General features: G+C 47.9%; 1 protein-coding gene across 3 annotated transcripts in view; it reads left to right on the top strand.

The window, feature by feature from the left end:
* TMEM132B (transmembrane protein 132B) overlaps positions 1–6,010 on the top strand; it is a 184,848-nt gene extending 178,838 nt beyond the window's left edge. For all 3 annotated transcript variants that reach the window (XM_025889618.2, XM_073881301.1, XM_073881302.1), the window contains exon 7: positions 604–6,010. In XM_025889618.2, coding sequence (XP_025745403.2) covers positions 604–1,752 — 1,149 coding nt within the window. In that variant the 3' untranslated portion in view covers positions 1,753–6,010. The remainder of the gene's footprint in view (positions 1–603) is intronic.
* Positions 6,011–22,274: the final 16,264 nt, after the last annotated feature.

Below are 22,274 nucleotides of genomic sequence, written 5' to 3' on the forward strand. Positions count from 1 at the left end.
AGGTGGTGTTTGATACTTGGACATTCCATTTCAGCTGCTTGAACAAGCATGGCTAAAGGGCACCAAATCGCTACTGTTTACAGTCCTTGCCAACTCTAAAGTTCCCCTCCATCTTTAAACTCATGAGGAGGTTCGCTGAGGCACTGTGGCACTGTGCCTTTTCAGTGAGCTCGTCTCATAAGGCACTGTCTCCCAGGCCCCTCAGCCGGTGCATGTTCTGTTTCATCAGCCCGGCTTTCTAATAAAGGATGTTTAAAGTGATATTATTGGGAGCAGTAGCCTGATTAGTGGCACCTGATCTTGATTCAGATAAATTGCCTGATCTTTCAAAATGTTTTTTAGAAAGGTCAAAGTCAATGCAATAAATTAATATGTACTTTAATGCATTCATTAAAGTATATCATTTGCTCCTCACATCAGTGGGGCAGTAGTATGTTATGGATGCCAGTTCAAGGCATGCCAGGAACTATTCAAGATTATAAAACATAGAAGTTTATTTTTCTCAGTCTGTATATTTAAATAATATTCTATAGGAAATCATATTTATGTTTGCAGTTGAACGGACCTCATTATAACATAATGCTCTGGTTTCATTTTTCTTAGGAAGCAATAGTCAGTTCTTGGATTTTGTTCAGTGATGGTTCGGTGACACCCTTAGACATTTATGATCCCAAGGATTTTTCTGTTACTGTGTCATCATTGGATGAAATGGTGGTGTCTGTCCAAGCAAACCTTCAGTCCAGATGGCCAGTTGTGGTCGCACAGGGTGAAGGGCAAGGGCCCTTGATTAAATTAGAAATGATGATTAGTGAGCCCTGTCAGAAGACCAAGAGGAAGAGTATTCTTGCCGTGGGTAAAGGGAATGTCAAGGTCAGATTTGAACCAAATATCGATGAGCACCAAGGAGGCACCAACGATATTGAGGGCATCAGTCGGGAATACAAAGACCATCTCAGTAATTCCATAGAGCGTGAAGGAAACCGGGAGAGAGCAGGTCAGGAGTGGTTCCAACATGGCGCCTCTGTTGGCCAAGAGGAACGTAGCAACAAAAGCACAACCCCACAGTCTCCCCAGGAAGGAAAGGATAAGAAGTCACTCAAGAGTGGCGGTCCAGACACCTTCACAAGCTTCCCCACTCAAGGGAAGTTACCGGAACCCAATAATCCCAGTGACCTGACAGTGACCTCCAGGGGGTTAAGTGACTTGGAGATCGGCATGTACGCTCTGCTCTGTGTCTTCTGCCTGGCCATTTTGGTCTTCTTGATCAACTGTGTGGCCTTTGCTTGGAAATATAGACACAAAAGATTCGCCGTGAGCGAGCAAGGCAACATCCCCCATTCCCATGACTGGGTCTGGCTTGGGAATGAAGTAGAACTTCTGGAGAACCCCGTGGACATCACCCTCCCGTCGGAGGAGTGCACGACCATGATAGACAGGGGCCTGCAGTTCGAGGAGAGGAACTTCCTTCTCAACGGCGGTTCCCAGAAGACTTTCCATAGTCAACTGCTCAGACCCTCTGACTATGTCTATGAGAAAGACCTTAAAAGTGAGCCTATAAATCCATCGGGCCCAAAGCGGAAGCGAGTCAAGTTTACTTCCTACACCACCATCCTCCCGGAGGACGGCGGCCCATACACCAACTCCATCCTGTTTGACAGTGAGGACAACATCAAGTGGGTCTGTCAGGACACGGGGCTGGGGGGTCCCCGGGACCTTAGAGACTATATGGAAAGCCTGCAAGACCACATGTGAACTCCTTTCTTACGTTTGTATTCACCTTTATGCCTTCTGTTTTTTGAACGGTGGAGCAGTAAGTTTGTTCAGCAATAGGGGATGATTTAACAAAGCTTCATTTGGGGCGGTCTGGGGTGGGGATCCCTTTCTGAGCAGGTGTCAGAGGCCTGGAGAGCTATAGCAGCTGGGTTATAAGCCGGGAAATGTCTCGAAAGCAGCCACCTGTAGATCCTGGAGAAATTCTAAGACGACAGTTGTATCTGCTGCCTGGTACTAGCTCAGTTCAAACATTACTAAACCTGACCCCACAGACATTGTTAGTCATCTCGCAACAAACGGCCACATGGAATTAGAAAAGGCTCGGGTGTTGATTTTTCTATTCCTAGAACTTTTAAAGCACAGTGGACATTCCTTGCCCTTGGCCTGAGATTGGATGTACGTGAAAGATGCTGAATGTAGCCGCCCTTATTTGTTACGAGGCTGCTCATTATTTTTATACACATTTGCACCTGCACCTGGTTCCTTTGGCCTCTGGAATTCTTTTTGAAACACGAAGAAAAGCAATTGCGGTCTCTTCTCTCTGAGATGTGTGATTTTCACATGAGTTTTAGTCGCTGACGTTCGCCGCGTCTGTGCCGGACGTCAGGTGCTCTCCGTTGCCCACATTCCTTACCTAAGGGGCAACGTCTGAGAAGCTCAGCCTCGCACTGTCCGCCCTTCTCTTTGTTGTGGAACTTCCTTGTATCAGACTGGGACATGGGATTTTACATAAAATATTAATATACTGCGAGGGAGGGCCATCTTTACAGTTTTCTATACGGCGCTTACAAACTTTGGTGACCACTTGTCAACCACATTTGTTTTTATCTTCTGCTTGTGGAACATTCGTGGGGGACTCCTGGAGTGTGTTTCTGAGGGCAGAAAGGCCCTGAGAGAGTCATATTTATACTGGTGCTTTCTGGTCAACACAATTTGTGATCCAAGCTGAAATCAGAATTTTAAATTAGTATTACACAGAAAGGAAATTGTGTAGGAGATATGTTCAGGTTATACTTCCATTTTACCAGAGCAAAAAAAAAAAAAAAAAATTGAAAGTAAGTAGAATGATGTTTCAACTTAGCAATATGTAAAAATCCATCCATATAATGATACCCCCCCCCAAAAAAATCATCAGTCATGACTCTGGCAGAGCTCAAACCTATGCAGGGTATGCACTGATGGAGAAAAGAATGGGTTTGCTTCCAAGTTTCATAAAATAAATGACTGTTGGAGAGTTTCAGAAGCAAGTAGGTAGAAAAACCATAGCTGTTGGGAAGTCAGAGTGACAACAGGAAAAAAACATAAGCGTGACCCCCTGCATAATTTTTAAATAAAAAATGTCTTTCAAAGAATAGAAGGAATGGTTTCAAGCAGAGCAAGAATTTCAGATTAGCAGAGCAGAACGTTTGATTACTGTGGGTTAGCTCGGAAAACGGGCACGAGACTAGACCACCTATTCCAGGATTTCTGGTGCCATCTGCATTGCTGAGAAGTAGAAATGTAAAGACCAGAGTCACGAAGACCTGCAGGAGGGGCAAGGAAGTGGTTGGCTGACTCCACATGGTGGAGGAGCAAGCTGTTGGAACAAGAGCTTGTGAGCTTTCTGTGCGCGGGAGCATGACCACCCGCTGCCTCCAAGGGACAGAGCCCTACCTGTGTCTCTTGCCCACGGGACTGTGGCGGGTTTGTAAACAGTGCATAAATCCACAGGCTTGTGGGCCTGATTTCTAGAGGCCAGTGTCCAGCCGATCTTGTGTTTCAGATGAGGGTTAAGGGCTGAAGCCAGTGAAGTTTCAAAAATCTTCCAATCTGATGGGCGAAGGAGGCCAGGAGACCCGGGCTTTGGCTTCGGAGGGAATTTGCACAGAGAAGGCTGACACCTGACAGCAGGAGCACCCTGGGCAACCAGAGGAGGCGGAGGCCGCTCACCGAGGGTTCGGTGCAGAGGGAGCTTGGCCCGCAGGGGAGGCCCCGGGGAAGTTCACACGCTAATGCCACGTAGCTCTCCAGTAGAGTCTCGCTCCTGTGCCATATTCTCCATGTTCTCTGCCTTTGGATCTTCAGCATTCCGACATAACAGGAACTTCGAGTCTGAAACTGAGGAAGCTCAGCTGGTATAGGGGGTGAGTCTCTCTCTCTCTCTCTCTCTCTCTCTCTCTCTCTCACACACACACACACACACACACACACACACACACACAGCAGGCTTCCCCTGCTACTACAGCGAGGCCCTGGGTCTGGGGGTGATCTGGGAAGGGACAAGGGACGTTACCATTGCCGTGGGGAGCATTACTGAGAAGCTTGCAAATCGGAGCCTTTCCTGGGGTCTGAGCGCTTGCTGGGGACAGAGTGCAGACTAGGCAGCGTCAGAAGGGAGAACATGCCAGTGGGTTCTCAGGAGTGGGAAACTGACCACTGTCCTGAAGATGCCTCCCAGGGGGTGAGCCACAGCCCCCCCAGTGTGATCTGGGCTCTGTACGGTCACCTTTGCTGGCTTCTGTTCAAACTCAGTTCACTATGAGTCACGTGGAAGGTCACGGGGCGGGGGGTCCCTTTTACCGCGCAGGGCACACTCACACGGACACACACACGTATGCACATGAGTGTGTGAATAGTGAGGAGCCAGGGAATACAGTATTTAGCGGAACCAGCACTGTGGCTCGCTCCCCACCTTGGCATGGGCACTGTTCCCAGCTCCCCAGGATTTCAGTGAGGCTCTTTCTGTTCTAAATGTTTCCCACTCACCGGCAGCCATGGATTATATCCACTTGTTTTTCAACTAGATCATTTAAAACAAATAGGAACCCCTCAATATCTAAACTAGAACAGGGAAAAGATGTAACTTAGGAAACCTGGAAATCCGTTCCCTGGGGGCCTGCACTCGCCTGGAGTTTCCAGGTTTTTACAGCTGGAGTGGTGTGATTCGTCACCTGAACAGAACAAGTGATAAAGCCCCGTCCTCTCCCTGAGAAGGGAATACTTGGGCACACCCCTCCCCCCGAGGCCAGCACCAGTCAGCCTCCTGAGGGGCCGCAGGCTGGGAGCTGTGTGGGTCCCACAGAGGGTGGCTCAGGCACCCACGGGGACCAGGCCACCTAGAACGGGGAGGGAGGGAGCGGTGTCCCCCACGGCCAGATGTGCTCCCTCCCAGGCCGCGCCCCAGGATCCAGGAGCAGCCGCCACACGCCGGAGGTAGAGCTTAAGTGCACAGAGTCGCATCTTCGGGAAAGCCAGAAGACCCTGCCAGTGTCCCCGAAGAACGCCCCCCAGCAAGCCTCGGGCCGCCCCGTGCGCACGGACAGAGGACTGACTGACCTCCCAGCTATTTTGTATTGCACCCTGGCCAGGGTCAGCTCCCAGACTCCAACTCCAGGCAGAGGGTGTCTGTGCGCACACGTTAATGCAGGGAAAACAATGGATTACTTTTTGTCCCATTTGCCACATTCGTAGACGAGCACTTTGTACTTTGTTCATCTTTAAGTTTAGGAAGTCTGCCTTTGTGCATTTTGATCCTTTGCATCCTTTCTTCACCCTTTTGGAAAGGCATCTTCTCGGTGTTGGGGTGTTGGGACCGGTCAAGGCTCTGTGTCCAAGAACTAGCTAGCCCGCCTTCAACAACCACGCAGAGCGGTTGCACCTGCTTCCTACATGTCTCCGGGACCGTTGTCTTTTCTACTTGAATCATCTCAAAAATGGCTTCAATTCTCCATCCTCGTCTCTGTAAGTGACACGATGGATAGTTTATAGACTCAGCAACCATCTCCCCCATTGAAATTCTACACGTGTGATGTACCGCGTATCACCTGTGATGTGAAGGGACGGGACGGGTGGCGGAGGTTACGGGAGGATGCGGCTCGCAGATATTTTTGTATGTAACATACGCAATACCCTGAGGCACCCAGAGGTGTGCTGGAATAAATACCTTTTACAGTAAAAGCATGCAACGCTGTAGCTTTTAAATGTACAGACCTCCCGCTCAAAAATATCTAAACCCATGGTGGGGGAAACACTGGGTAGGAACGCGGCCTGGAGAGGGCGCGGCTCATTGGCGGCATCACTGATGGAACCTGCCAGAATATTTTGATCTTACTCTTCATTGCTTTTGGATTTTTTTCCTCTTTTTTTTTTTCCTGGAAATATTTCAGAAATAAAGTGACTACATTTCCCAGCATAAAGGTATATTCTAACCACAGGGTAACTCATCATTTTTAACATGAAAATAAACATTTAAACATTCTTCCGTGGTTTCATTATTTTACGCACACAGTCCCTTTTCAACTTTAGCCTCTCTCATGATTTTGCTATATTGATATCTATTTTTTTCTTCTTAGCCAGAGACTTTTAATACCCCTGACACAGCAATAAATGGAAACCAAAAGAAAATGTTGCTTAAAAGTTGCCAGCAACTTTCACCTTGGAAAGCTTCTCATTTGCTTCCCCAGCTGGGGGACACTTATTCTGGGATGTGTCAGAAGGAGGGCTCGTGGCACCCACGTCCCTGGCCAGGGTCACACCGTCTTGGACTCGGCGCTGACATGCAGGACGCAGTGGCCCCCGACCTCGGTCTCCCTTCTGGTCTTTCCTTGTGGATGGCTCACTCGTGTATGTGTTTGGGGCACGGGCGTGGGTGCTGAGGACCAGGACAGACAGAACTGTGGAGACATGAGGAAAACACAAGAGCGCCGGGCGCCTGCCAGAGAGGCCGATGGAAGTGTTTTAGCTGACAGCCGGCCAGGCGCTGCTGAGCCCCCACGGGTCCTCTGTTGGCACGGGTGTCCTCCCCAACACTGCCAGTATCACCTTTGGCATCTTGGCAAAGGCCGCCCCTTGCTTTCAGGAAGAGGCAGTAACTTGAGCTAAGTGGGCTCTGCAGACCTCATTTGAGGCAGTGGGTTTGAACACGGGGGGTTGGCTTGTGGAGTCAGATCTGCAGAGTAGCAGGCTGCAGATGAGCCCCCCTGCTCTCCCAGGCGTAGAGGATTCCCCCCTGACCACCTCCCCCCACTCCTTGTCCTCGGAACATAGGAGGATGGAGCCACGGCCCCCGCATGCTCTCCCCAGGCCCCAGGGTGCACACATGTAGTCAGTAAAGTTGGTTTCTAAAAGAGAAAGGATAAAGAAGCTTGAAAAAAGGTTTGTAAAAGAATGAACCCTTGTTATATTTAGTTTCTGAGTGTGTGCACAGTGCAAACCCCCACATTTCCAATTTGGGGGTATTGATTCCTTCATGCCTTTAGTTTCTCTATGGTTTCACACAGCTTAGATTGGCAATAGAGGGGTTTTTTTGTTGTTCGCTTTTAGAAATTTTAAAGAATATGAGAAAGTGCAGGAACATTGCACCCTGGGTCTTCTAGGAGTCGGAGTGAGCAGGACACTGTCATTTTCCAGATGAGAAATAACGGTCCAAGTCCAATAAGGCCTCCCTGCCCCAGTCCAAGGAAGTAATCATGTCATCAAAACTGGAAAATCTTCATGTTCCATGAGATGCCTTTATGATTTCTTTGGCTTTAATTATTGCCCTCAGTCAGTTCAATTTGATCTTAAGGATTGAAATCTGGTTAGACGCTGCAGAAGCCAAGAGGACAGGTGGTCTTTTTAATGCATCTACCCTGCCTGTTGGAAGAACGCACCTTACAAACAGAGGGATGGATGTTGCTCTGGAATTCGGGGTCCAGGTGATATCGACCTCTCGACCCATTTGAAAATAGTACTTCTCTAGGCTTAAATCACTGTTGACCTGACCCTTCTTTCTTTTCTTCCTTTGGCCAAAGAGCATGTACCACTTTCTGGTTCCCATGATAAGGTTGCAGCTGAAAGAATCCGCTGCTTGATGATGACCTCCTTTGTAGGAATTTGACTTGCTGAATGAAATAACACCAACACCAGTGTAGACACTGCCCGGGTAGTGTAGTTTCTTCACTTAGAGATGCTTCCTTGGAGAGTGTGCCTTGTTCTCTTTGTCCTAACCACTGTAGGATCTCTGTTTTATCTGGGTAAGTTCCCGCTTGAGGCAAACACGCTCTAATCCCATGGGTATTGTAGGCTGACAAGGGGCACCCACCAGGCATTGATAAAGCACACCCTCCCAGGTTCTCAGCCCCCGTGTTCCACTCTCCGGGGTGTGCGTCTCTACTGGGCACGGCGGTAAACTTGTGTGGGGCCTTTTACTGTCTCAGTGGCTCTGCCGCTGTAAATCGCTTACACCTGCCAGTTCCCATCCCCAGAGACACCAAGACTGGCCACAGGAGGGACCAACGTGCTTCCTCTGGGCACACAGACCACCGAGCAAGTGACCTTTCCTTAGTTGTCCTCCATGGGGAGCCTTATTTTGAACATCAATTTAAAATTTAATGCAGATTCCAGGAATGAATCTGTTGCCCGACCCCCCATGACATGGATGTTCCAAGCATGGTCGTGGGTTTAAGCCAAAGCCCAAATATGGAAGACAGGAGCCGGAGTAGAGAATTATGTAATAAGTGAACAACAGTGGGTACCATACAGCAGATCCATGCTCTCGGTGGGGGGCCACACGTGTCTCCCCGTGGCCAACAATTCTTACAGTGCTGCTTATCTATATAACACGTGTCTGAAGAGCATGCCATGTGCTCACATTTTAAATCTGTCAGGTTCCCTGGCTCTTCTCAGGCAGGTGGATCTGATCTGGGCTGCTGAGCGCAGTGAACGGCCAAATCCACACAGCCCACTTCCGGCTGGCTTCTGGGCAACAGTGGGGGATATTTGGTCTGGCATTTGAAAACAAAAAACAAAGGTGTTATCCCCTACTTTCTACTTTTCTGAGTTGGGTTCTTGTTGCCTGGTACACGCCCGATATTATAAACAGAGCATGCTGTGATTACATTGTGCTTCTATACCCTTTCTCGGTTGTATAACGTCTTTCTCATATTACCCACGGTTTTCAGTATGATCTGTTGTATATGTTCCTCGGTATATTTAACATATCTGTAAAGGCACTTCCAAACATTTTGAAAATGAAGAAATAAAACGTGTTGGACGATTCCTTGTTATAGTAAAACAGTCAATTGGTAGGTTCCAGGAAATGACCTCATCTTCAAATACTGTGTTCAAAGGAGGATATTAAGAAGAACGTAGGTCCGGCATAGAGGCAGTTGGCCGTGTCTTCAGAGTCTTGAGGACAGTTACTGGCCGAGACCTTGAGAATTAGAGAAAAGAATGGTGTACTTAAATATGAGAGCAAGATTCCAAGGGAAAGAGGGGAATACCCAGGGCAATTATTCTGGCTAAACAGCCGGTTGAACTCTCTAAGTTAGGAAGGTGCCTTCCAGAAAGAGGACAGTGGCGGTCCATGTGTTTCTGTAATTAAGACATGCAAATTCAGTTCTTGGAGAAAGCCAGGAAAAGTCCATCTTTCCTTAAAGCTTACAAAGTTGAATTTTAATGAAAGAAAAATCTTTATTAAGATTCATCCCTGTCAGCCGGGGGCAAGTCAGTTCTACTTATAAAATTGGAGGCCCAGGAAAACCCACTGAGGCACCAAAAATTCTAGTTCAGATTCATCATCTTGGGATGTGATGCATTTAACTCCAGAAAAGCCAAAACATTTCAATACATTGGGTCTCCACCATGCTGCAAAGTGTAAGCAGGAAAGGGACCCATCACACCACGCCCACACACCCTACAGACAGCGGGCTCCAAGGGCTGGGTTCCCTGAACTGAAGTCTGCTGGGCTGACCACACCTCTGTCAAAATGCAGCTTTAGGAAAGCAAGCTCCCTCCCCAGGGCAGTGTCAGGTTGGCTGGTCTCAGGCATCTGGGACAACCCTGAGCCAACCAGCCACGCTCCCAGTTCACCGCGATAGTTACAGGGGTTGATTGTGGCTTCATAACCAGGGGTGTGATCAGCACGACTCTAGACGCACAGAGGTCTCTGCAAAACTCCCTCCCCTTTCTGCAAAAGGCAATAGCTATAAAGAGAACAGCTGGCGACACACACACTCTCTGAGCCTTGACTCTCCTTCAAACAACAAGGTGGACCAGAACTCAAGAAGGCAGCATCACCAAGACCTTGGAAGCCACTTTGAGGTGAGCTCAGTCTGCATGAAGGGACAACAGGTGAGTTTCCAGGGCGGATCGGACTGACCTGCATGGGAAGGAGAAGCCTGCTCAGTGTGACAGGTCATTAGGGGTCAGGGCTGGTGAAAGTGGATATTTTTGTATTCTGTTTTTTTTAATGCCCTAGAAATAGTTCACATGACCTTGAACACTGTGTATCCGGATGTTCTTGTTTTTAATTCTCCAAGATTAATAATGGATGGTATTGGAGTTGGCACTCTTTAATAGCATTATTTTTTCATAAAACATACGGGGGAGCTTGTAGTTCGAATTTTTCTTAATCTACCAAAATGTTAAGACCATCTTTGACCTGGGGGCTTTCCAGTGGCCCTTACGGCAGGAATCCGAATACGTGTTTGGATTGTCCAGGTTGTGAGTGGGCAATGTTCCTTCCTGTGCGCCCTGGGAAGGCGGTCGGGGTGGCCAGTGAGGGTGGGGGCAGAGAGCAGGATCCCTGTTCGCTGTTTCTCCACGTGGGTCGGATGGGGTGGGGGGCTCCTTCCTGCCCAGTTGGGGAATGCCAGCCCTTGAAGCTCCTTTGAGGAACACAAATAAGTTCGAAACATGAAGGTGTGATACATCGGGGATCTCTGAATTAATGAGATCTTTGTCCTGACCTTTCCCTTCTTCTCAGGGAGACTCTGCCCTTCCTGCCCTTCCTTCTGTGACCTGAAATCCGGGTCTGACCTGGGGACACCTGCCCTGGGGCAGCCTCAGCCCCATACATGCCCAGATTCTAAAATGCAAAGAGAAAACCACCAAACCCAAAAGGGCTACAGAAAGACAGTATTATGTCAGCTTTGTTCACTGTTAAGTTTAGAAGCCGTAACATTTTCATGGCTTTTGGAAACAATTCACAGGTGAGACTTTCTAACTTATCAAGAATTTCCGAATGCACACAGTGATCCCCAAGAGATTGTAGCCAATTATAAATAATGAGTTAGGGAAAGCTAGATATTTTCAGAGGCGAAAGAATTCTATTTCATATTTACATGTGTTGTACTTTAAATGTTCGATCTGCCTTGAAGTATGACCTCTAGTTGGAAGGGCATCTGGGGGTCTACAGAGGCCTTGAGAGAGCCCTGATGACAGGGACTGCCTGGAATTTTCCTCATCCTGGTGATGCGGTGTGTGTCTGGAGAAGGCATGAACCACAGGAGACCTATTAGTAAATTATGGAAACACTGATAATATTCACCTTACATGTTACTTGGCTTTTTGTAATCATGAACCTGTGTTGGAAAATTATGAACTCCTTTTCAAAAGCTTCCGTGACCTTAGCTTGCAATGTTCTAGATACCGAAACCACTTAATATGCTTTATTGGACATTAACATAAAATGGTAGAACAAAGCAGGAAGCCTCCAGGTTGATTCTCACATCGAAAAGAATATTTCTGTTCGTGGGAGATGACAAAGTGACCACTAACTTCATTAATGTGACAATAAAGGGTCAAACACATCAGCTTTGTCACCAGGTTCATAGATCTGGCAAAAGGACTATAAAACCCCACGTGTGTAGGTCCCGAAGATCCCAGGGAGGGAGAATGCTGGCAACAGTGACTGGGGGGGGGGGTCTTGATGGGCAGGTAAAATCCAGAGTGTTCCAGATCGAGGGAACAGAACATGCCAAGGCAGGAATTTCCACGTGCTTGCAAAGTCCTGTTAGAGCCTGGCTTGGGGGTTGGGGGAGGGACTATGATTCCCATGGGGAGGGGCTGGTGTCCTCCAGCAGAAAAGAGATATGACCTGAGATACAATTTTTTTTTTCATAGAAAGAGAGAGAGAGAGGGTGTGTGAACGGGGGTGGGGAGGGGCAGAGGCAGAGGGAGAGAGAGTCCCCAGCAGTCTCCATGCTCAGCACTCATCTTGGAGCCCGACACGGGGTTCGGTCTCACGACCCTGAGATCAGGACCTCAGCCAAAATCAAGAGTCAGATGCTCAACCAACTGAGCCACCCAGGGGCCCCCACAAGATGCATTTTTAAAATAAGCCAAAGGCATACCAATCACACACAGGGCTCTGCATTTGGGACCCGGGTACTGTGATATTCCGTGCTCCAAAGTGTTCACTGTCGTGTAGGAGATGGGGAGCCTGGGCAAACACAGGCAAATCCTGATAAGTTCTAAGCAACAAAAAATGTTTAGAAAGTGTTGCTGGAGGACTTGGGCTAAGCAGGGTACATTTGAGGGCATGTTTGGGTCACACAGTGGTAGCCTATCTAGCATGACATTTCTCCAAGTGTGGTGTGAGCAGGAAATGTGGCCGGCTCACTTGGTGAGAAAAACAAAAACAAACAAACAAAAAACCCTAAAAAGACATTCCGGGAACGCATCCTGCCGTGCGCAATGGTTTTTAATCTTCCCCCTTGAAGGTTTCAGACTGCATTTAAGGGTTTGAGAAGTCTGCCTATAAGAAGCATTTCAAGTGTTCCTTAACTTGTATGTTCTGTGTTATCTAGTTTTCCTTTTTTTCTTCTATTTAATTATGAATTTATTAGTTGCCTACTTTTGCCTAAAACCTATTAGAACCCTAATGGGCTGCACCACGCATGTTGAGAACTGCTGCTTTATTTTTTTATTTTTTATTTTTTAAGATTTTATTTATTTATTTGTCAGAGAGAGAGCGAGAGAGCAAGTGAGCGTGCACGGGGGGAGCAGCAGGCAGAGGGAGAAGCAGGCTCCCCGCTGGGCAAGGAGCCCGTCGCGGGGCTCAATCCCAGGATCCCGGGATCATGACAGAGCGGAAGGCAGACGCCCAACCGACTGAGCGAACTGCCGCTTTAGAGGATTCTCTCAGTACTGCTGGAAACGCAGGTTCTGCTCTGCTTTCAGCACTGCTGGTGTTTGTGGGAAATAATGGATATGTGGGGGCTGGGACACAGGGGAGGTGTCTGCTGACTGACTTTAGGGTGGCAGCCCCCCTTGGGACCTCGGTGATTCCTTACCATGCTTGAAATCAGGTCTTGGGATCTCAGAGAAATCACAAAACCCATCCCAAAGGGAGGGAAGGCAGCCGCTGCTCAGCCCGAGAAGCTCCGGGTCCTGCTCCAGGTAAGCGAAGGAAACAAGGTAAACGCTTTCATAAAAATCCGTCTTATTAGAACAAATCTGTTTCCCATGGCCCAAACACTAAGAAGACATTCACACAAAGAAGCTGAAACCAGCTACCTTTCCGTGTTCAAAAGCATGTTCGTTTATAAAAACCTGCTTAGAGATATAATTCACATACCACACAATTCACCCATTTAAAATGCACAAGTCAGTAGCTTTTAGTATTATTCACAACTTCACCATGATCAGTTTTAGAACAAACTCATCATGCCTTTCAGAAACCCCACCCTCATTCCCGGGTCACTCTCCATTCCTCCCAACCTACCAGCCTAGGAAACTGCTAATCTGCTTTACATATGCAGAGTTTTGCCTGCCTTTCTTCTTCCTTCCTTTCTTCCTTCCTTCCTTCCTTCCTTCCTTCCTTCCTTCCTTCCTTCCTTCCTTCCTTCCTTTCTTTCTTTCTTTCTTTCTTTCTTTCTTTCTTTCTTTCTTTCTTTCTTTCTTTCTTTCTTCTTTCACTTTCTTTCTTTCTTTTTTGGATATTTCATATAAATGGAATCATTTATCATGGTTTTTTGTGACTGGTTTCTTTCACTTAGCATAACGATTTCAAGGTTGAGATGCATCAGTGACCTGAGTGTAAAAACCAAAGTTTACAACTTTTGAAGGAAACACAGGAGAATATTTTCCTTTCATCTTTGGGGTAAGCAAACATTCCTGAATCAAGACACACAATCAGTTACACACAAGCAAAAAATTAATAAATTACAATTTATCAAAACTTAAAACCTCGGTTCTTCACAAGACATCATTATGAAAATAAATAGGCAATCCACAGAGGGGGAGAAAATGTTCTCCACACAAAAGACCCATATCCAGAATGTAGAAAGAACCACTGCGAGTTAATAAAAAGACACACGGCACAACTGAAAATGGGTAGAAGATCTGAATCAAAGCTTCCCAAAGGAAGAGCCGTGAACAGCACAAGAATGAGTGTCTTCCATCATTTGTCATCAGGGAGATGAGAGCCTCAATGATAAGGAAGCACTCCTACCTTCTGCCCATCATGGCTGATATCAGAAAGACCAGAACACCCATTGTCTGCAAAGATATGGAGAAGCCAATGCTGTCAGACACTGTTGGTGGGACTGTGAAATAATATCCCCACTTTGGAAAACATTGTATCAGTTTCTGCTTGAAACGTACATGTAACATATTAGCTAAGAAAGGCATTCTTTGGTATTTACCCCAGAGCAGTGAGAACACAATTCCACCCGAACAAGGATGTTCATAATGGTGTCATCCATAATAGACAAAAACTGGAAACAACATAAACAGCCATCCACAGGAGAGTGGATGAACAATAGTCTCTTTTTCAAACAGCGGGGTGCAGCTGAGAAATAAAAAGGAATATGCTACTGATTTACTTCTCGCATCTTATTAATGTAATGCACTGGTTTTTGAAATGTAGTTTATGTATTTCGTGAAATAAAAGACACAAAATCCAAGAGGACACACTATATGATCCCATTAACATGAAATTCAAGAATAGCATCCCCCCCAAAAAAATCTGGGAATAGAAATCAGGGCAGTGTTTGCCTTCATTGGGAGAGTGTATTGACGGGAAAGGGACATTGACTTGGGTGATGGAAATGTTCTTTGTCTTGACCAAGAACTGCATTACAGTTCACAGAACTAGACACTTAAGACCTGTCCGTTTCTTTGTAGGTGAATTATACCTAAGTAATGTCATGAAAATCCCCAAGAATCTCCAAAACCAAAACAAAGAAACCCAAATGTTCTCATAGGGATCGTTTTTGCTTCTGTCCCTGCACTTGTGGGCAGATTCTCCCCAATCTTGGGATTGCCACACCTCTCCCCAACAAAAAAAGAAAACTGAACAGAAAGACTTGGAGATTTTTGTCAGCTTTGTAGGCAGGATGGGGGTTCAGGGCTGCGGAAGAAAGAGTTTAAATGAAGAAAGGAAGGAGCAGCTGATGGGAACATGGCGCACGCACCTCCCACTGCAGAGGGTCTCACCTTGAGTCCCTGAACCGAAGGTGCAGAGAATGGGTGACTGGCTCCACTTTGATCCTCTTAGTTTTCTGTGAGACCTGTTGTGGTCCGGAGTAGCGAGAGTCACAGGCTGGTCACCTCCAGCTTCAAGCACCCTTACTCATTGCCACCTTATGCTATACACAAATGCCTTCATTACCTGGGTGCCTTGACAGATAAAGGTCTGCACTGCACCCTCAGCCTCCAGGATGGTCTTCCCCGGTGGCCTTGTTCAGGTTCTAAGCAGAGCACCCGACACTCCATGGGGTTCCATGTGGCCTGTTGTGGCCCAGCAGGGCATGGCAACCAGAGGCGGATCTGCAGGGTCCTTCTGTGCTGACCACCACACCAAACCAATCCTAACTCGTCCTGGGGCAGCTGAATAGGACCTGGATGGTGTTGTCTGAAGGCTTGAGACAGGGCTCTGCTTGGGGCTTCCTTGGAGTGTGGTGGCCAATGCTTTTGATTACCTTACTGTAAATACACAAATGATTTTTAAGAAGGAAAAAAAATGGTAGCCCAGAAATGTTCTGCACAAATCTAAAAATACTGGATCACAAAATTCTTGATAAGCTTTGCTTGATTGCACAGCTTATGGAGACCCCAAGTCACCTTCAGCTGGGGCTATCACCTTGAACAAGTTTGGCAGCAAGTAATAAAAACCTGAAAAGTCCATTTCTTTGGGGATGAAAGAAAGAAAACCTTCTAACTGTTTATGGCTCATATTCAAGGACAGCTATCATCCCTAGACAAAAACACTCTCCAATCTCAAGGGACTGAAGCCAAAAAAATACTCGAAAGCCCTCTTAGAAGACCTGCAACAACTTCCAATGTTGCCAATGGATGGTTTGGATGATTTTGAAAAATCCAATTCTCGTAGCTTTTAAATGCCTATGTATTCTGTTCTTGCCAGAACAGTGGACATGTTGCACAAAACTGAGTCAACTGTTATTTCACGTCTTGGTATGCACACATTCTGCTAATAGTCTCTACCTCTGGCTTGCTGATGAATTAGGGAGGGCTGTCTGGTTCTATTTCCCCCTTTACATCTATGCCTCATTTTCAGTATAATTGGATGGCTAAGATAGGAGAGTAACAGTCAAAATGCATGCACTAGGGTTCTTGGGCTATTCATGCTTCTTAGGATGCAACTTTCTTTTGCATTAAAAGCAAGTTCTGGTTCTAAAGGAGAGCGAGGGAGAAAGACGCCTTCACCACCCCTGCCTTTCTTTTGAAGGCAGAGCTGTTTACCCTGCACTCACATGGAGTCTCCCGGACACTCAGGCATCCTAGAGCCTCCTGCAGTCCGGGCTTGGGCGGTATCGTGGACGCCATCGGTGGAGGGGTGGTAAGGAATGGCAGGTGTGTGTGGTGCATGGATATCCCTCTGCTCACATGCATGGTCTCTTGTCCCATCTGACTTCTCTTACAAACACAAGCACAAATTGTTAAGAATTTCAAGACGGTGACAGCAAAGCATTAAACCAGCCCAGAGGAGGGAAAGGTACATGCTGACTATGGGATCAGAAAAACGGAGCCGTTAACCCAGACATGGTAACATAAGTGCCGCAGAATGTTTGGACGAGTGACCTAATCTCCCCGATCTGTTTCTCCATCTGTAAAATGGAGAGAGTGGAACCTACCTTGTAGCGTATGGTTGAGAATTAAATGAAATAAGAAAAGAAGGTCGATACTTCACATGTATTATTTTCCTCCTGTACGCAATGCCTTGCTAGTGGTTGAGCTCAACACAGAACCATTCCTTGATCAAGTTAAGCCTGTCCCGTTCTGGAAGGCATGGGCCGGAGATGCACTGCATCGATGCTGTCCTCCTGGTGGGTCGCTGGGGCCGGGCCAGGTGTCAGAACACCCTTCACTCTGGCTGGCTATCCCATCTGGCCACGTGTTTATTGATATTTCAAACTTTGTCTGAACATTTGAAGGAAGAAGGAAATTCGGAAGAAATATATTAATCATCCTAAGAGCTGTCAGTCACTGACTTAATTTCATGCTCCCTGCAAAGTTAGATTCTACTTAGCTCCCCATCTTGCATTTGAGAATATTGAGGCTTACACCCTAAAACCAAAGGACAGAGCTGGGATTTGCTTCCAGGCAGCCTAACTCCTACCCCTCACGCAGACTGTGCTGTTCTCCAGTTTCAGGAAAACCCACATATTGTAGAGTGTGTCAGAGAGGGGGGTAACGGGTGCCAGCCGCCTCGCCCAGCAACTGCACCATAGTGTTCCCGTGTGGAGACGTGATTGCACAGAGGGAACTTTTTAAAAGCCATGGAGAAGAGACACTTTAAACTGAATTGTCAGGTACCTCCACTGATAGAATGCCAAGGAGATACGAAAATAAAAGTACTTGGAAATCCAAGTGATATCTGCTAGAAAATGTGACCCATTCTGGCAAGTTCCCCAATAGACTGTCTTGGAGAGCACCTGTTTTATCAAGTGAAGCCCACATCTGCGTTTTGTGTCCTGGTTTAATCTATTAAGAAACGCATGTCCCGTTGTCTCTTCCCCCCACCGTCCCCGCCCTTGTCACATTGCTGGGCACCTCCTCTGAGCTAGCCGCATGTGGTCAGCTATTCATCCTTGTGGTAAAATGTGAGACACCAAATAGACCAGAAATAAGAGATGAAGATAAAAACATGCCCCAGCCCCCAAAAAACCCATTAGCTTTAACGAACTGACAATTGTGTTTTCCTTGGAGAAAATGCAAGTCCGCAATAAATTACCCAGTAATTTTTGAAATAGAAAACATGGTCATTACCCCAGAATATCAGGGTACAAACATTTGTAGGAAATTTGCAGTCTCATTAAGTCTCCATATGGCATGTTTGGCCTCAAAACGGTGTGAAACGTGAAGTGAATTTCACTGTCTCACTCTAAACTCAATACTACAGGACTTGATGTTCGATTTCATCTGTGATTGATTATGTAATGTGTGTCTATTATGGACATTTATTTCATCTGCCTTGGGGTGATTCGTTTTCTATGTAGGGAAGATGTACTACAGTGGGTGGTTCTATTGTGGTTGTTCTCACAAACTGTCATTCATCTCAACGTGTTCACCAACACACTTGCACACTCACACACACGTGAGTTTATATCTGTCTCGCATCCCTGTACAAAAATCAAACTGTCACCATCTTCCTGGTCGTGGTAATTCCTAGTGGTACCTCTGCTCATGAGCTTGATGGAGGGGACTGTCCCGACACATCTCTGTTTCTGCTTCAGTCGTTCCTATGATGACTTCCATCTAAGAATGACGAAGAGGACAATGATGCATAATGACGATGATGATGATGAAGAGGAGGAAGATGATAATGAGGTACAACGATGAGGATGATGGTGATGATAGTGATGACAGTGATGATGATGATGTTGGTGATGATGTACAGTTAGGAGGAGGATGGTGTTGGTGATGATGGGGATGAAGATGATGATGGTGACGGTGATGATGTACAATGAGGATGAGGATGATGATGGTCATGAACAACAGTGATGATGATGGTGATGAAGACGCTGGTGATGAATGGTGGTGGTGGCTGCCAAGGTGGGTTGGAGCGTTGGCTCCCTTCCATCAGGCAGCATACACATCCCGCTCTGTTGCCTTTCAATTTGGTCATGTGACCTGCTTCAGCCCAAGGGGCATGGCAGCGGAAATGAGGAAGGGCTAATTCCAAGAGGATTCGTTAGGATGCATGGTGGGGTTCTGTCTGCAGCCCATGGGTGCCCTACACCAGGGAAACAGCAGCCCCCAGACTGTTCTCTTCTTTGGGAATGAGGGACCTAGGGAGCTGAGCCGGGCACAGGAGAGCCAGTGGAGATGCTGGGGACCCGTCACCACACGTTACATGAGCAAGAACGTCACATTGTCACAGGCCCCTGAGATCTGGCCTAACTGTTGCTGGAGTACACACTGACTGAGATGGCTGATAATCTCCACCAAGGCCCGGCCGCAGGTCAGGCCCTGCACTCAACTCCAGGCAGGGACTCTGTGTCCAATCCTCATGAAAGCTCGCTGGAGTAGACGCTATTATTGTCTGCTTTAAAAATAAGGAAACTGAGCCACAGAGCGGCCACGTAATTGGTCAAGGGTCACCAGCCGGCATGCGGGAGTAGCAGGTAGGATAGGGTGCATGGAAAGGGTCAGCCATGACACTGGAACAGGTTCTTCTCCATCAGTCTCGGGATGCAGGTGGGACAGGTTCCCTCCGTGGTGCTGAAGAGGGAACACGTTCAGAGAACATCAGGTCATCAACTTTACCTGTAACTACAGGTCTGCCCACCTCCTCCTCTGCCCCCGTCTATTGTCAGTGGAGCGGGAATGACCCTGTTAAAGCTTAAACGGGATCATGTCTGCCCTCCCAAACTTCCATGGCTCCCATCTCTTAGAATAAAAACCAAAGTTCTCACCGTGACGCACCAGGACTTCCATGTTCCAGCCCCCTGCACAATCTGACCTTATTTGCTGCCCCTCACTGGCTGCTCCAGGCACACGAACCTCCCCACCCCCACCCCGCCATGTGACCCTCAAACGCCAGAATCTTTCCTGCCTCAGGGCCTTTGCACTTGTTCTCTCTGCCTGCAATAATCTACCCGCAGGGGACTGCGTAGCTCCCTCCCCTCCCAGAGGTAAGGCACAGCTCCCTGCTTCACCTTTTGGAGGCAATGTGGCCCCCCTTCCTGGAGATCATTGCTCTCATCCCTTGTACCCCCACTTCACCCTGCGTCTCTCCCCTGGTCTACATGTCCCCAGAGTGCGCATTTTCCCCTCACTCGCCATTCTGTGCTTTACATGTGTATTCTCCATCTCCCCCTTCTAGAGTCTCAACCTCACGAGGGCAGGTACTTGTCTTAGTCACCGTTGTGTTCCCAGCACCTGTGGACAGTGCCTGGCACCCAGAGGGGCTCAGTCATGTTTGCTGAGTGGGTGGACGGAGGTGAGAGCCGGCTGACCCGCACTGCGGGCTCAGCGCTCTCTGTTCTCAACGCGGCTGGCCAGCAATCCGTGCCCAGAAGGCACCTACCGGCAGACCTGGCCCCCTCCGCAGTAGGCGCTTAGGCTGCTGAGATTGGTACCGAGGAGCAGGAGCAACGAGAACTGTCATCTGCCGAACATCACCACCTGTCAGTCTCTGTGTCGGATTCGAGCCATTTGCAAATTAAGTCAGCAATGCTGACGACTGGCTGCAAACTGGCTTTATCATCCCCACGTATAGACGAGGAAATGGAAGTGGCCAGAGGTCAGGTCTCTGGGCGAGGCCGCGCAGTGGTGCCGCCAGCACGGAGGACGCCTCACGCGGTCACAATGGAGGTCAGGACCTGCGCTCGGAGGGCAAGACCCGCCAGCTGCCGCCTCCTTGTTAGCACCGCGATGGGTCCTGTTCATGCAGGAGCCTGTCTGTGTTGGCCTCCGAGCTGGGACTGGAAGAGGGGAGAAGGTGGCGTCAGGCTGTAGGTGGCCTGCATTTATTTATAGACTTTAGGACGTAATGGCTAACACGTGAACAATCAGGTTCTGTATTCAAAACATCGAATTCCCTGGTTCTCTTGAAACCACGTGAGTAGGATCTCAACTCGGCGGAATCGGATCTGGGGAGAGAAGGGGAGGCCAGACCACCAGCTGGCCTGAGCGTTGGGTTTGTGTGATGGGCATTTATGCGCCCTTCCTTCCTTCCAGTGCACACTTACTGAGCACCTACTGTGCAACCGTCATTGTTCTAAGCGCTGGGGATGCCATGGTAAACAGCACAGAAATTTCCGAGGCAGGAGACAGGTAACAGACAAATACATAAATGCAGAGTAGGTCAGGCGGGGTAAAGAGCTGTGGAGAACAGTGAAGCAGGGCGGAGACCCAGCTGGGGCCGGGGGGGGGTGGGCGGCGGAGACAGGAGCCGAAAAGGGGACAATCAGCAAAGCGCCATCAACACCCCCGGGGAGAGCGGGCGGACCGGAGTGTGCCAGAGATAGGAACAGCTGTTGCAAAGGCCCCCAGACGGGGAGCGCATGTGACGTGTTGGAGGGACAGCAAGAGGACCAGGGGGAAGTGATGGGTGATGAGGTCAGGAATGCTGATGGAGGGGCTCCTGATCATGCGGGGTCGGGGAGCCTTGGTGGCTCTGACCTAGCTGGAAGTGGCAGGCAACCCACCATGGATTTCCCCTGCTCGGAGGGGGCCTCCCTTCTGTTCTAGCTGATTGGGCCCTCGGGGTTCATCATATGGCTCCCTTCAAGTGAGGGGTGGAAAGTTATTGTCCTATCCTGTTCGTGGTAGATAAGCAACCTGGAAATATTTCTGCTGCTTAGTGAGTATCCTGTTATGGATGTGAGCACAAACCCTATTACTAATAAAAGTGCACCCGCAAAATGACTTGGAAGAACCGATGCGGTATTCCAACCGGAGCATTTTACACTCAGGTCATAATCTCCAGCGTTCCTGCTGTGATTGGTGTTGAACTTTGGGGAGTTCTGAAGTGACTTTATCCTATGGACTGACTTGGCATCGGTGAAGTCGTAAAACCACACAGGGATCAAGCATGCATCACCAGGGATGGATGTGACATCCCCACCTTGTCTGGTGGCCCTCTGGTTCTCTGAGCCACATGTTTCTCCGACACCGAGCAAGCTTTGATGCAGAAACACGTAGTACCATTGCTCTCCCCATAAGTGGACGCGCTCAGATTCAGAAGTCTAAGCCACCACCACTTCTGCTATGGAGAAACGACAATAGTGGATTCTTTCCACATGCAAATACATTCTGAGTGATGCTTTAGATTTATAAGATACTACAAGATAATGAAATTAATATTTTAAATATTGCGCCCTATTTAAGTGACAGTTCAACTTTTGGGTGGATCATTCTGCTGGGTAAATATTCATCAGGCTGTGAAGACACCCCATAATTAGTGCTTGGGGTGGGGAGAAACTAGGTTTCCTTTGCCACCTGTAGCTCTATCTGGCTCCTGGTACCCTTCCACTACAGCAGGTAGGTTCCCTGCTGTAGCCAGGAAGGTTTTAGGAGCAGCTGACAACATGCCTGCTTACTTCCTCAGGGTTAAAAGCTAATTCTAGACCTGGAAAATTGGATTAACAGCCAGATCTAATCACCAACAAATAGTGGGATGAGGTTCAGGCTGATTAGCTGTGCAAAGCCATTCTTTGGTTTAATGCAAAGTGCAGATTTCTTATCATGAGCAGAGTCTGTTCACAAGCTGAGTGTGTTTACTCACCTGTGTGTGCATGTGTGCCCCAGATGTTCTGTGGGCCACCTGCAGGCTCTCCTTTTAATTC

Source organism: Callorhinus ursinus, unplaced genomic scaffold (assembly GCF_003265705.2).
Source record: "Callorhinus ursinus isolate GAN/ISIS: 27379988/994484 unplaced genomic scaffold, GSC_fseal_2.0 scaffold41, whole genome shotgun sequence".
NCBI lineage: Eukaryota > Metazoa > Chordata > Mammalia > Carnivora > Otariidae > Callorhinus > Callorhinus ursinus.